Source organism: Vicugna pacos, chromosome 8 (genome assembly GCF_048564905.1).
Source record: "Vicugna pacos chromosome 8, VicPac4, whole genome shotgun sequence".
NCBI classification, from domain to species: Eukaryota; Metazoa; Chordata; class Mammalia; order Artiodactyla; family Camelidae; genus Vicugna; species Vicugna pacos.
This window is the reverse complement of record NC_132994.1, coordinates 20,216,599-20,229,460: the sequence shown is the minus strand read 5'-3', so window position 1 is coordinate 20,229,460 and position 12,862 is coordinate 20,216,599. Positions and strand designations below refer to the sequence as shown.

Genomic DNA, 12,862 nt, shown 5'->3' with positions numbered 1-12,862 from the left:
AGAATTCACTATAGGTAGACCTTAATTAAAGGTATTTTGGGAAGAAAGAAAATTGTTATATAAGCTGAGCATAAGATTCAAGAAGGAATGGTGAAACAAAATCTGTAAACATACATTAAAGTAAATGTTGGCTATATAAAATAATAGCATCTTTTTTTGCATTTAAGAGAAGATGATTGGAGGGGATTCAAATTAAAGAATTGTTTCTGCTGGTTTACAGAATAACTCACATGCCAGTAAGCCTTTGGAGGTAATGATGTAGAGAGTGATTTGCATTTTTAAATGTATAAATAACTTTAATAATAAGCTAATAAAAATCTTTATGATTCTTTTTACAGTTTCAGATAGCTTTATATATTTCAGTTCTTACAGGAGTAATGAGTTGCAGTGTGATATGGAAAACCTAAGACTTAATGAGTATCAGTTTCTTAAGAGGATCTTAATAGTTTGATATATTAGTTGTTTTAACACTAACTGCTAAAGCCAATATGACGCTTGTCACAATAGAAATTTACTTCTCACTCAGGTGCTCCTCTCTGACAGATGACCTTCCATTCAAAGACCTAGTTGGGCTCCCTTCCTCTAGGACTAGTCCCATCCTCTTGCTACATTAGGCTAAACCAAAGACTCTCATTTCTGTTCACCAGGAAGTTAGTAACAGCAAAAAACAGGTTTGCAAACTTGTGGACCATGATTCACAGTAAGAAATATTTCGCAGTTTATTGTCTGTACATAAAAAAGTGTATAGAACTGAAATCAAACTTGGTTGAAACAGTATGTAATCTTACTACTTGTGATGTACTTTGATACTTTCTATTCTGTTTTATTTTTTTAAATGCTGTCATAGTCTTCTGAATTGATTTTGTGATCTGGGTTCTTATTATTTAGATTTTATAACTATGTTTCTACCTGCAACTTGAAAAACACTGGCATATGTAGATTAAGTATAGAAGATTGAGCAATTTATGAATGTATTACTCTCCATCCACTCCCATTTCAGAACACCATAATGTTCAGCCACTAGAAGTGGTTTAAAACCCACGTTTTATTTTGGCCCAGAGGGAAGGATAGTCAGGAAGGATTATGGGGATAGAGATGGAGAGATCAAAATGTAGGTTTAGCAGTCTCCCTAAGAGAACTAGATTAAGGTTAATTTTTGCTGATATTCCTCTGAATTATTAAACTATTATAGCCACCAGGTAGCATATCATAGACGTTGAATGGTGACATTTTGCTTAACCCTATTTCCACAAATGTCTCTTTTTTATTATAGAATCAAATATTAGTCTTATAACCTTTTGTTTATTTATCTATCTGTTTTAAACAGCTTGCTGCTGGTCGCAGGGGGGACAGTTTTAAAAATCTGTGATTTTGGTACAGCCTGTGACATTCAGACACACATGACCAATAATAAGGGGAGTGCTGCTTGGATGGCACCTGAAGTTTTTGAAGGTAAAATGGTATAAGTGATGTGACTGATAATCTGCTTCATGTAAATCCAGTGTGTTTATGGCTTTGCCCTGTTTTCCTAGTTTTATTTCTTCAGAGTATGTGATTATAAGATACATACTAAAGTCTAAGGAGGCAGTAAGTAAACATAGCCTTCCGTCGTGACTCTCGTAGCAAGAGTGAAGTTGTCCAGCACACTCTGTGCAGGTTCAAGTGTAGGTACAGTTGATCCTTATTGTCAGATTCCGTAATTGCAAAATCACCTTTTTGTAGCCTAAAATCAGTACTCATGATTCTGTCATAGCCACTCACAGGCATGCACAGGGTGGGGAAAAATTCTGAGTTGCCCAACACACACATTCTCAGCTGAGGCCTAACAAGGCAACGTTCTGCTCTCCTGTCAGCTCTCTTGTTGTCTCATTTTTGTGATCTATTTGGTGCCACATTTTTCCCTTTTTTGTGCTTTTTCTTGGTGATTTCACTGTTTAATATGGCTTCTACGAGTATTATTGAAGTGCTTCCTAGTGTTCCAAAATATAAGAAAGCTGTGATGTGTCTTGTGAAGAAAATATATACGCTAGCTAATCTTCATCGAGGCACGAGTTACAGTGCCACTGGCCATGAGGTATATATTAATGAGTCAACAGTTTATATTAAAATAAGGTGTTTTAAACAAAAATGCACATAAAACAAAGTTGTATATTGATTAGTTGGCAAAAATGTTGTGAAGAGGCTTTCAGGAACCTAACCCTGTATTTCCCCTGCAGCAGATAATTCAGTGTTGAGTAATTCAGTGTTCACAGCAACTTTATAGAACATAGACACAGGGAATAACAAGAATCATCTGGGCTTTGTGTGGGTTTCCTAGCAATTAAAAATTGGCGGTCTAAAGTTGAAATCAGCATGCCTTAGAAAAAAATGCAACTACTTGGGCAAAAGTATGATACTAAGGACAAGTGAAGGATAAGCTTACGTTTACTTTGTTACACATCTCCATACTTGCTCATGTTGTAAAAGAGTGATTCACAGATTGCATATGAGGTTTCTGTATAAAAACATCATGTTATCTTTTAAATGAGAAAAGTTGAACTGAAGATGTGTGATTCATATGTTAGGAAATATGAAGGCCCATAAAATTCAGATACTTTCAATAATCAGCTTCTGATTTTGACTTCTTTTATTTTTGATGAATTTGAAGTTTTTTATTCTGTTTTTAGCCACCAAGAGAAAGAAATTTGCTATGCATCTGGTCACTTGAGTGGAGCTATTTTGCCACAAAATTCAGTTAAAAAGTTAGTGGACAAGCAAGTGTTAAATTATATAAAATTAAATAATGCCATCTGTTTTCAAGTTCATATATAAAATCCATATGATTGGCATTGGTTTAAAATTATTTAATGTGCCTTTCTGTCAGTTAAAATAACACAGTTGTTACTATAGTATGGAGAGCAAAAAGATGTTTATACAAAAGAACCCAGAAATAAAAGTTACTGTTGATGGTTTAGAGCAACAAAGCTCAGACTGTGAGGCTATGTAGAGCTCTTCCTTTCTGAAAAATGTCACACCTGTAGCCCAAAGCAGATTCTAACATCATTGTAATGCTTACAGCATGCTGCTTAGTGCCTGTGTGAAGTCAATGTGTAGCTGTTGCTGTAATAATTGGTCATTCTTCCAGTGAGTTGTTCATGGGTTTGGGAGGTTTGTTTATTTGTCTAATTATTGAGCTTATTCACCAGCCAGCTTAGTAGTCATAAATTTTGCTGCATAATCTGCCTACTGTAAATTTGCTATTGATAATTTTTCCACTTAGAACTTATTTTTAAGTTTGTAAATTAACAACTTTTATCTCTCCAGGTATTTTGAAAAGAAAATCTTAACAGTAGATTAAAATTTTCTTCTGCTTTAATAGTAGTGCTATCTATCAAGAGAATGGGAGAAGAAATTTAAGATTTAAAAATTAAAGAAAGGAATCTACAAATGCTTTATACTCTGCCCCAGAGAAAATAGAAGTCTAAATAAATAAAAGATAAGGCCTATGCCTCTTGATGAAAATGCAGAAAATGACCAGCTTTCTAAAGTGGATTTTTTAGTGTGTTATTAATACTTAGTTAATTTAAAAAATTCGTTTATTGCAAAGACTTTTAAGTTCTTCAGAAAAAGTAATTTCTCGGCTCTACATGCAGCATTCTCTTGGTTTTGTACATAATGCTCATTCTTAAAATTTATGAAAGCAGTTGTTTCTGCAAGTCATGTGGGAAAAAGTCTTGAAATTTTACTACTTTTTTTCTAGGTAGCAATTACAGTGAAAAATGTGATGTCTTCAGCTGGGGTATTATCCTTTGGGAAGTGATAACACGTCGGAAACCCTTTGATGAAATCGGTGGCCCAGCTTTTCGTATCATGTGGGCTGTTCATAACGGTTTGTGAAAATTTTTTCTTTGATATATTTTGTATATTTCCTACTTAGAAATTGTTTCTCCCTCAAAGATGACCATTTACTAAATGCTAAATATACTAATCCCTTATACTAAAATATACAATTCCTTATTTATCCCTTCCTACCCTCTTCCCCCCTGGTAACCCATAAGTTCATAATGAACATAAAATTTTTAATTTGGCTTTTCAGAAGGTGTAGTTCCCCCTTTATGATAATACAGTGTTAACCTAAAGAACAAAAAAAGTACTGTTATTCTTCCTAAAGGAATCTTACAAGATATATGAAGTAAATACTGCTTTGGAAATAAATATTAAAAAAATTAAAGCTTGCACCATTCTTTGGGTAAATATATTGTTTTCCCTCCTCCTTTCAATTGTAGGTACTCGACCACCACTGATCAAAAATTTACCCAAGCCCATTGAGAGCCTGATGACGCGTTGTTGGTCTAAAGATCCTTCTCAGCGCCCTTCAATGGAGGAAATTGTGAAAATAATGACTCACTTGATGCGGGTATAATCCTTCTTTTGAGGAGCTTTGGGCTTAAGGGAATTTTATATATACTGAGTTTTAATGGGATTTTAAAGTAAAAGAGCATTATTATTATTTTTTGTTTTATACCTTTCTGTATTTTCCACATTAGAATGACTGTTCATTACTCACATAATCAGAGGAAGAAACATTATTTTGAAAAAAAAAATCTAATTCTTTATAATGAAAAGATGGCTAGACAAGGTTTCTTCCTCCTGCTTAGCTTAGTAGAAAAATGTGTTTGTTTCTCGACCTGTTGCTTTATCTGTAAAGTAAGAAAAATTGAATTAGATAATCTCTAAACCTTAACAGGACTTAGGTATTTTATGACTCAAACATTTGCTAACCTAAATTTTAAATTTTCTCTAGTACAGATTTTCATCAACCATTCATGTAATGCAACAGAGAGGTTGCTTTCCCAGATACATTTATTTAAGTGATTTTTACCTTTCACTTTTTCATGACATACTTTCAGCTTTTCATTTGCCATTAAAAAGTTAAACTTCCTTCTAGGATTTGTAGAATTTTGAAATTTAAAAGAACCATTTTAAATGATTTTCACAATTTCCTAGTCTGTAAATCAAAACACTTTAAAAATTATTTGAATAATTTCAGGCCGCTGGTTTTTAGTACACTAACAAAGTCTATCTAGTGGTACCTTGACTTTAAAAAGTTTACGTACTTATGTAAGTGCCTGAATTTCAGAATAAGTTGCTAAGTAGAAGAATCTTTCAATCTTCTTAAATATAGGTTAAGTGATTTCCTAAATAGCCAAAGATTTAGTTTATTCATTCTATTGAGAATAATTTAGGCAAATCAGCTTGAACTAATTTGATCAAAGCTTAACATTATATGTGGGTACTAGCTGCATTTAGAATCATAGGACCTAAAGATATGTTTGTAAGAAAACAGCTTAGTCTCCATAGTCAGATACCTTAAAACTTTGGATTATATAAATTGTTCAAATTTTAATTATGTTTATATGTGCTTTGTCTAATTTGAGGGAAAAAAAATTTTTCCCTCTAAATTCTAATTTTTGTCCAGCAAATATTTCCAATATTTTATCTCCAGTTCATAGAGGTACATTCATAATCTGTCCTTTATATTTAAAGTCTTAGTTCTAACAATTATAGAATGGCATACTGTCTCCATTTTGAGACTAAGTCATTTCAGTAATTTATAGGTTTATATCACTGCTATGAAAACATGAATCTGTTTCATATAATTGTGAGGAAATCTATTGTATTTCATATGTTCCTCGAAAGAAATATTTGCAGTTTTCTTCAAGACCATCTAGGCTCTGTGTAAAATAGATACTTAATTGCATGGCATTGATCACAGTTGAAATTCAGAAGAGTAGCACATTGTCACAACCTTAGATACCTACAATTTCAGTGTATGCCTTACTGAAAATAAAGCAGCATCTTTGCTCCATTCAAATCCCAACAGGGAAATAATTCAAATGTACTCTTCATATTAATTTTCACAGGATTCAGTCTGTATTAAAGAAATTTTAAATTATTATTTACTTTTTTATATATAGTACTTTCCAGGAGCTGAGGAGCCATTACAATACCCTTGTCAATATTCAGATGAAGGACAGAGCAATTCTGCCACCAGTACAGGTAAATGGATATATTGAAACAGTAATAACCTGAATTTTTTGTGTCTCTGTTCCCATGAAATTATAATCAAGAGGGAATGAAAGATATCTCCATTTGCATTCTAATTTCTTCATTTAGTATGACTGAGTGCAGTTTGAATTTCCAGAGGCATCATTCTTCATGCAGTTACACAGATTAAAGAGGTACTGAAGATCTGCTTCCAGGTCTTGAAATTTTTACAGTTATATATAAAAACACTGGATATTATATTGCTGTGAATGTCATTGCTAATTTGAAGAATAGTTCATATACAGATACTGCTAGATCAAATCGTATTAGAAATTATTATAAATATATGTAGAGCACAACGTATTTCCTTATCATGAACGCCTTACTTTAAATTATTGTAAAAAAATATATGTATATAAATGTAAAACAATGTATTTCTCTATCATGTACACCCTACTTTTTGGTCTTTGTAGAGGAATCTACAGAGACTCTTATTTAAGAAGCTTTGTTTTAGTTTGAGTTTCTCAGTTCCATAGTTTGCAGTCATCAAAAACATAATAGAAATAATACTGTAACTTAGAAAAATTTTACTTCTCAAAATAAGCATTTTATAATTAATTTAACTAAAACTAAAAGGCATATGTGTACATGTACACATATACTTATATTTAAAATTTTGTTTTTCCTGGTCTATTTCCCCTACGTCAAATGTAATTATATTTATTTTAAGGTTTTTTTTTTACTATTTGGCTAGTTATCCCAAATTCCAATTTTACTAAAAATCTTTCTGAGTTGCTCTTAATTTTAAAGTGACCTTTTCTAAAAACCCTGCTCTCCACTCCTCACTCTCAGCCGACCTGCTTTACTGTTTCTCTGTGATCAGAAGATAGCTGCTGCAAGCTCCCCCACCCCACCCGCCCTCCTGCCTGTATCTGCCCCTCTGCTCTGCACTCCCTTCTGTTACTGTGGCTGAAGCATCCATGCTTCTAGCCAAAGGCAAGCTTGTCTACTTGTGTATCATATCCCATCTGCTCTTCCCAGAATTTTAGCCGTTCTACTGGGGTTATTCCCAGAGCATATATACAGTGGTTCCCCCTTGTCCGCAGTTTTACTTCTTGCAGTTTCAGTTACCCCTAGTCAGCTGCAGTCCAAAAATATTGAATGGAAGATTCCAGAAATAAATAATTTTTAAATTTCCGCCATCTTGAATAGAGTGCTGAAATGTCATTCCATCCTGCCTGGGACATGGGTCATCCCTTTGTCCAGTATATCTTGCCTGTTTGTCAGTTAACGTAGCCCTCTTGATTTTTAGATCGACTATCTCGGTATTGCAGTGCTTGTGTTCAAGTGACCCTTATTTTACTTAATAATGTCCCTGACGTGCAAGAGTAGTGATGCTGGCAGTTTGAATATGCCAAAGAGAAGCTGTAAGGTGCTTCCTCTAAGTGAAAAGGTGAAAGTTCTTTAATAAGGAAAGAAAAAAAATCATATGCTGAGGTTGCTAAGATCTCCAGTAAAAGTGAATCTTCTATCCATGAAATTGTGAAGAAGAAAAAAGAAATTTGTGCTAGTTTTGCTGTCACACCTCAGACTGCAAAAGTTATAGCCACGGTGCAGGATAAGTGCTTAGTTACATGGATAAGGTAGTAAGTTTGTACCATAAGGTATTTTGAGAGAGAGAGACCATATTCTTGTAACTCTTACTACTGTTTATTGTTATAATTATTCTATTTTATTGTTAGTTGTTGTTGTCAGTCTCTTCCTGTGCCTAATTTATAAATTTAACTTTATCATAGGTATGTAAGTATGAGAAAAAACACAGTATGTAAGGGTTGGGTACTATCCAAGATTTTAGGCACCCACTGGGGATCTTGGAACATACCCCCCATTGGTGGCACTGCTGTAGTCGTATTTGCATTCTCTAGCTTCTCTCTTTCCATTCTCTCTTGTGCCCTCTTCACTTAGGCTTTTATTATACCGCTACTCCAGAATTGCTCTTGTCAGGGTCACCAGTTTTCTTCATATTACCAAGTCTAAATGAATGATTTTCAGTTCTCATCTTTTTTGATTCTCAGTAACATTTGACACAGTTCATTACTCTACTTCTTTCAGCGCTTTGAGTTGGTCTCCAGGATACCATACTAGCCTGTGTTTCATCGTATATCTCTGGTCACTTGTTCTCTTGGATTCCTATGCTGGTTATTCCTCATCTTCCCAACCTATAAATGTCAGAGTGCTGGGGGCTCAGTCATGTGGCCTCTTTGCTTATCTGTCTAAACTCATTTCCTTCATAATCTCATCCAGTGTCGTGACTTTATATACCATATATTTCCAGTGTTTTGCTCTATCCCAGACCTGAACTCCACACTCATATATCCAACTACTTGCTTGATATCTAGTAGGAACTCAAAAGTACCATTTTCCAAACTAAGCTCCCTCCAAATTCATTCCTTCCATGTTCTTCCCCATCTTGATTAATAGCTGTTCCATTCTACTAGCTCAGGCTAAGAATCTTAAAGTCATCCTTGACTGTTAGAAGACTGTATAGGTATTTTGGTTCCCTTTTTGTGCTATCCTGAATTTTCATTTAAAATGGGTTTGTTTGGGTACCTTCTTTAGCTTGAAAAGTTATTTTATTTCTGTTCATGTCTTACTAGTTTAGAAAAGAATTTAAGTTACATTTTATTGAATGAAGCATTTGTATCACTCCCAACCTATAGTCATAAATGTTTCTGCTTTCCTAGGCTCGTTTATGGACATCGCTTCTACAAATACCAGTAATAAAAGTGACACTAACATGGAGCAAGTTCCTGCCACAAATGATACTATTAAACGCTTAGAATCAAAATTGTTGAAAAACCAGGCAAAACAACAGGTTTGTTTTGTTATTAAAAGTAAAGTCGGAAAGGGAAAAAAAAAAAGTAAAATCATGTGGTAACCTTACCAGTAGTCATGAACTAGTATACTAACGTTACACTAATAAGTGAATTATTTGCCATCTTCTAGTTACAAATCCTGAATCTTGTTCCTAAAGCAGACATACAAGCTTAAGAGTAGAGAGATCCTCCTTTATTACCAGCAGTCACATTGTTTTCCCTTCTGATAATTGCTGCCTTTGCCACCTGTGCAGCTCCCGCCTTCTGATGAGCCCTAACTTGAATGGCTGATGGTTGCAAATGTAAAATGAATATTTCTCAGCTGTACTACCTGGTTAAAGGAGCTGTTCTACATCTTTCATGTTGTCCAAATTTATTATATTTTTGCTATTATTGATTTTAAAATATTTTAAGGAGTGATTTTATTCATCTTGCCTGAGATATTTAGTTTACTAATAAGGGGGGCATTTAACCCCCAGCTCTGGTGACCATCCTTTCCTAAAGGCCAGTACCTGCAGCTGCTTTTCCCTTACCCCTGGAGCCCCCTCTCCCTGAAAACTTTCCTTTTCTTCCAGAACAGAAAGCCTAAGAATCTTAGTTGGTATCTCTTCCTCCTAGGCTATCCAGGATTTTTCAGTATAAAGAGCTTTAGTAATTCAAATTGACCTGTATCTTTAACAGAGTGAATCTGGACGTTTAAGCTTGGGAGCTTCCCGTGGGAGCAGCGTAGAGAGCTTGCCCCCAACCTCCGAAGGCAAGAGGATGAGTGCTGACATGTCTGAAATAGAAGCCAGGATTGCTGCAACGACAGGTAAAATGGAAATCAAAGCCTGCAGGGAAGTGAAAATGGTCATTTCAGTTGTTTCCATAGAAGGAGTTCTTGTGTGTGTCTGTGTGTCCTAAATTTTTTTTAAACAGGAAGTTGGTTTACAACATACTTCTTAAGCTTCTAGTGATAATTTATACATTTATCTCAAATTCCAAATAAGGAAAGTATGACTTTTGAAATTATTTGGATTATAAAATATACCTTCCTAACTACAGATTTTATCAAATGTAATTCAACTCAAACATGAGCTGAAAAATCTAAGTGAAAAATGGAAATTTTGCCAAAACCAGGACATTTTGGAGGATTTTGAGTGATTCTACTAGAATTTTGTGCAGAACTCAAGTAATAGGAAATACTTTGTTTTGAAATTAGCAGAAAAATGTACTCCAGCTCCAAATATGATATGGCCTTACTGTCTGCTGTTCCTCCTTCTTTCAGTGGCAAAAATAGCTAAGTTTGTGATTAATTTTTTAATTGTAAAATTAAAGATCACAGTAATTTTATTTGATCTTGAAAAAGCTAGCATTTGTATTCCATTTTGTCAGTACTTAAAATGATTAATTATGGAAAGATTAGTCAGCACAAAAATAATTATAAATGTTTTGTTACCTGAATGAACTTCTAACCTTCTTTTCTAACCAGGTTCATTTGGTAATGCTGGTTTAATTTGCTTTCTTTCTGACTGCCCCAGGGGTGAAGGGGAACTGATTATAAAAACATTTCTATTGTGGAAAATGTTGGAATGGAAACAAACAAAAAAACCAGTCTCCCATAATTGTCCCACTCAGAGATAAACACACATTTTTGTGTATTTACCTCTAGTCTTTTAACTATATATGTTATATATTTCTAAGTGTATTAGTATATATATATTTTTTTAACTTAGCTAACCAGGTTTGTGTTTTTTTTTTTTGGTTTTTTTTTTTAGGTCTTTTTGGTTTTTTCTAAGTAGAATGTTCTCATTTTGTGTGAAGCTCTTTTTGGAAAGTTGTCCAGAGGACCATCATAACTCTAGTTGTCTTCAACTAATCATGATCACTTATTTTACCAGTTAGCATTAGAATCAGATATTACAGAATATCCAAAATAACAGTGTCCTTAACACATAAGCTTTATTTTTCACACACACATGAATCTGGAGGTAGGCTCCATGATCATTACTAACTGGGTTTCTTCTGTCTGTCTGTGTCACAGTCCCTATTGTGTGGCTTTTATCCTCAGGGTTACTTTGTGTTGCATAGTGACTATTACAGTTCCAATCATCACATCCATAATCCAAGCATCAGGAAGAAGAATTAGGGGAAGGGCACATGCCCAAACTCTTTCAAGGAGCTTTCCCAGAAGTCCATCTTAACAACTTCCACATAGATGTCATTGGCCGTAGTAATATGGTCAGGTGGCTACATGTAGCTCCAAAGGAAGGAGAGATCTGCATTCTTTTATCTGGGAACATTGCTGTCCTGAGTAAAGTTGGGTTCTGTTGGTAAGAAAGAAGGGAAGAGTAGCGATTGGCTGATGACTAGCAGTCTCTGCCACACGGATGAGTCTTCAGAAACGGTCAAGTTGAATGGAGGTCACCAGCCACTGTCAAGCCTTCCTGGCCTCAATGAGTCAAGTGTTTCTGTGGAATGAGGGAGTCACAGTGTGGTCTCAGATGAACAGTGTAACAGGAACACACTCTCACACTTCAGGAGCCTTTTTCATTTCTGGGATATCATTCATGTTAGACCTGCCAAATAGTGATTGCCACCCTCAAACAGGAAGTACTCTATAAGGTTATAGTAATAATTTCGTATCCACTAGCATCAGTATTTAGTCAGGTACTGGTTTATAATTATTCTTTACAGAAGTGATATTTCACTAGAGTAAAGATAACCACACACATTTAAATTACCCTGTCCTTTCTCTGCCTAAATGTAAAACAGATGGTTGAACATCTGTTGGTGAATTGTCTTACTTTGAGAGGTTTGTGATTTTCCAGCCCTTCAGTACTATTCAGCTTTAGCAGGAATGTTCCCTAAACTTTGGAAACTACAGTAAATATTCATTTTATAAGAAGTATGTTTAGATATTTATAATATCATATACATTTCATACTTTGATTCAACAATTATCATTTAATCACTGAATTTTACTTTATAATACACTTCAAGAGGTACCTAATTTGACTATATATTCCTGTTAGTTTAATTAAAACAAATATGGCAGCTTATTTCTTTTTAACTTACTTACTTCCCACTTTCATCCTAGCCGTTCATTGCGTCTCAGTGGTTTCACTTAGGTAGATTATTTCAGTGAACATGTTTGAAATTTAGCTTTCTCATTACTCTGCAGCTTTGTTTGTCTCTGTCTTTTTTTTTTTCCTGCTAATTAAAGCCAGTATGTGAAACCTCTTGTATCAGTAGTTGTTTGCTCGTTAATCACGCCTTTTCTGAGCATGGATGAAGTTAGATAGTTCTGCATGTCGTTCTGCATGAAGTGTTATTAACATAATTATTTGAAAAGTATGCTGTTTTTGTTCAGCGTTTTCTGTGTTACTGTTTGTTGTTGTTTGCATGTATACTGTATGTATGTGTTTTTGCAGCCTATTCCAAGCCTAAACCGGGCCACCGTAAAACTGCTTCATTTGGCAACATTCTGGATGTCCCTGAGATCGTCATATCAGGTATCATAGACCACTTGAGTTGGTCTAATAGCTGTGGAACCGGAATAATGATCCCTGGTACTTAAAAAATGCTTCTTGCTCCAATTTGATAGAACATGAAAGTAGATACCTTGCATGCAGACATTAGGAAGACAGATTGAAAACTATATACGTTTAACTACACTGAAGTGGCCTTGGCCGGAAATCTCAGATCTCCAAACTGAGGATAAAGTAGAAGGTAAAGTAAACCTTTTCATGGAAGGGAGCATACCAGCCCAGAAGTCCACCAACTTCCTCTCATCTTTTAAGTGAGCAGAAGGGCTGATCCCAGACCTTCTTTGCACCCAGCAGAAAGAGGGAACAACTTTTAAAAAATATTTTTTGTCCTTGGCTCCTTTCCTTCCTTAGTTAACTACTTTTGGGGCTCCCTCTAGGCTTTCTATCCCAGCCTCTTTCTGTTGGTAGCAAGTGAAATTTGAAATTGAG

General features: G+C 34.8%; 1 protein-coding gene across 5 annotated transcripts in view; it reads left to right on the top strand.

Moving 5' to 3' along the window:
- Positions 1-12,862, top strand: part of MAP3K7 (mitogen-activated protein kinase kinase kinase 7) — a 64,446-nt gene that overhangs the window by 21,064 nt on the left and 30,520 nt on the right. For 4 of the 5 annotated variants that reach the window (XR_012074852.1, XR_012074850.1, XR_012074851.1 and 1 more), the window contains exons 6-12: positions 1,328-1,452; positions 3,740-3,868; positions 4,266-4,396; positions 5,958-6,039; positions 8,772-8,902; positions 9,585-9,714; positions 12,317-12,397. Coding sequence is in view for 2 of the 5 variants with exons in the window: in XM_006200279.4 (XP_006200341.1) it covers positions 1,328-1,452; positions 3,740-3,868; positions 4,266-4,396; positions 5,958-6,039; positions 8,772-8,902; positions 9,585-9,714; positions 12,317-12,397 (809 nt within the window). In the remaining 3 variants the exon portion in view is untranslated. The remainder of the gene's footprint in view (positions 1-1,327; positions 1,453-3,739; positions 3,869-4,265; positions 4,397-5,957; positions 6,040-8,771; positions 8,903-9,584; positions 9,715-12,316; positions 12,398-12,862) is intronic. The other variant, XM_006200280.4, reaches the window with a different exon arrangement.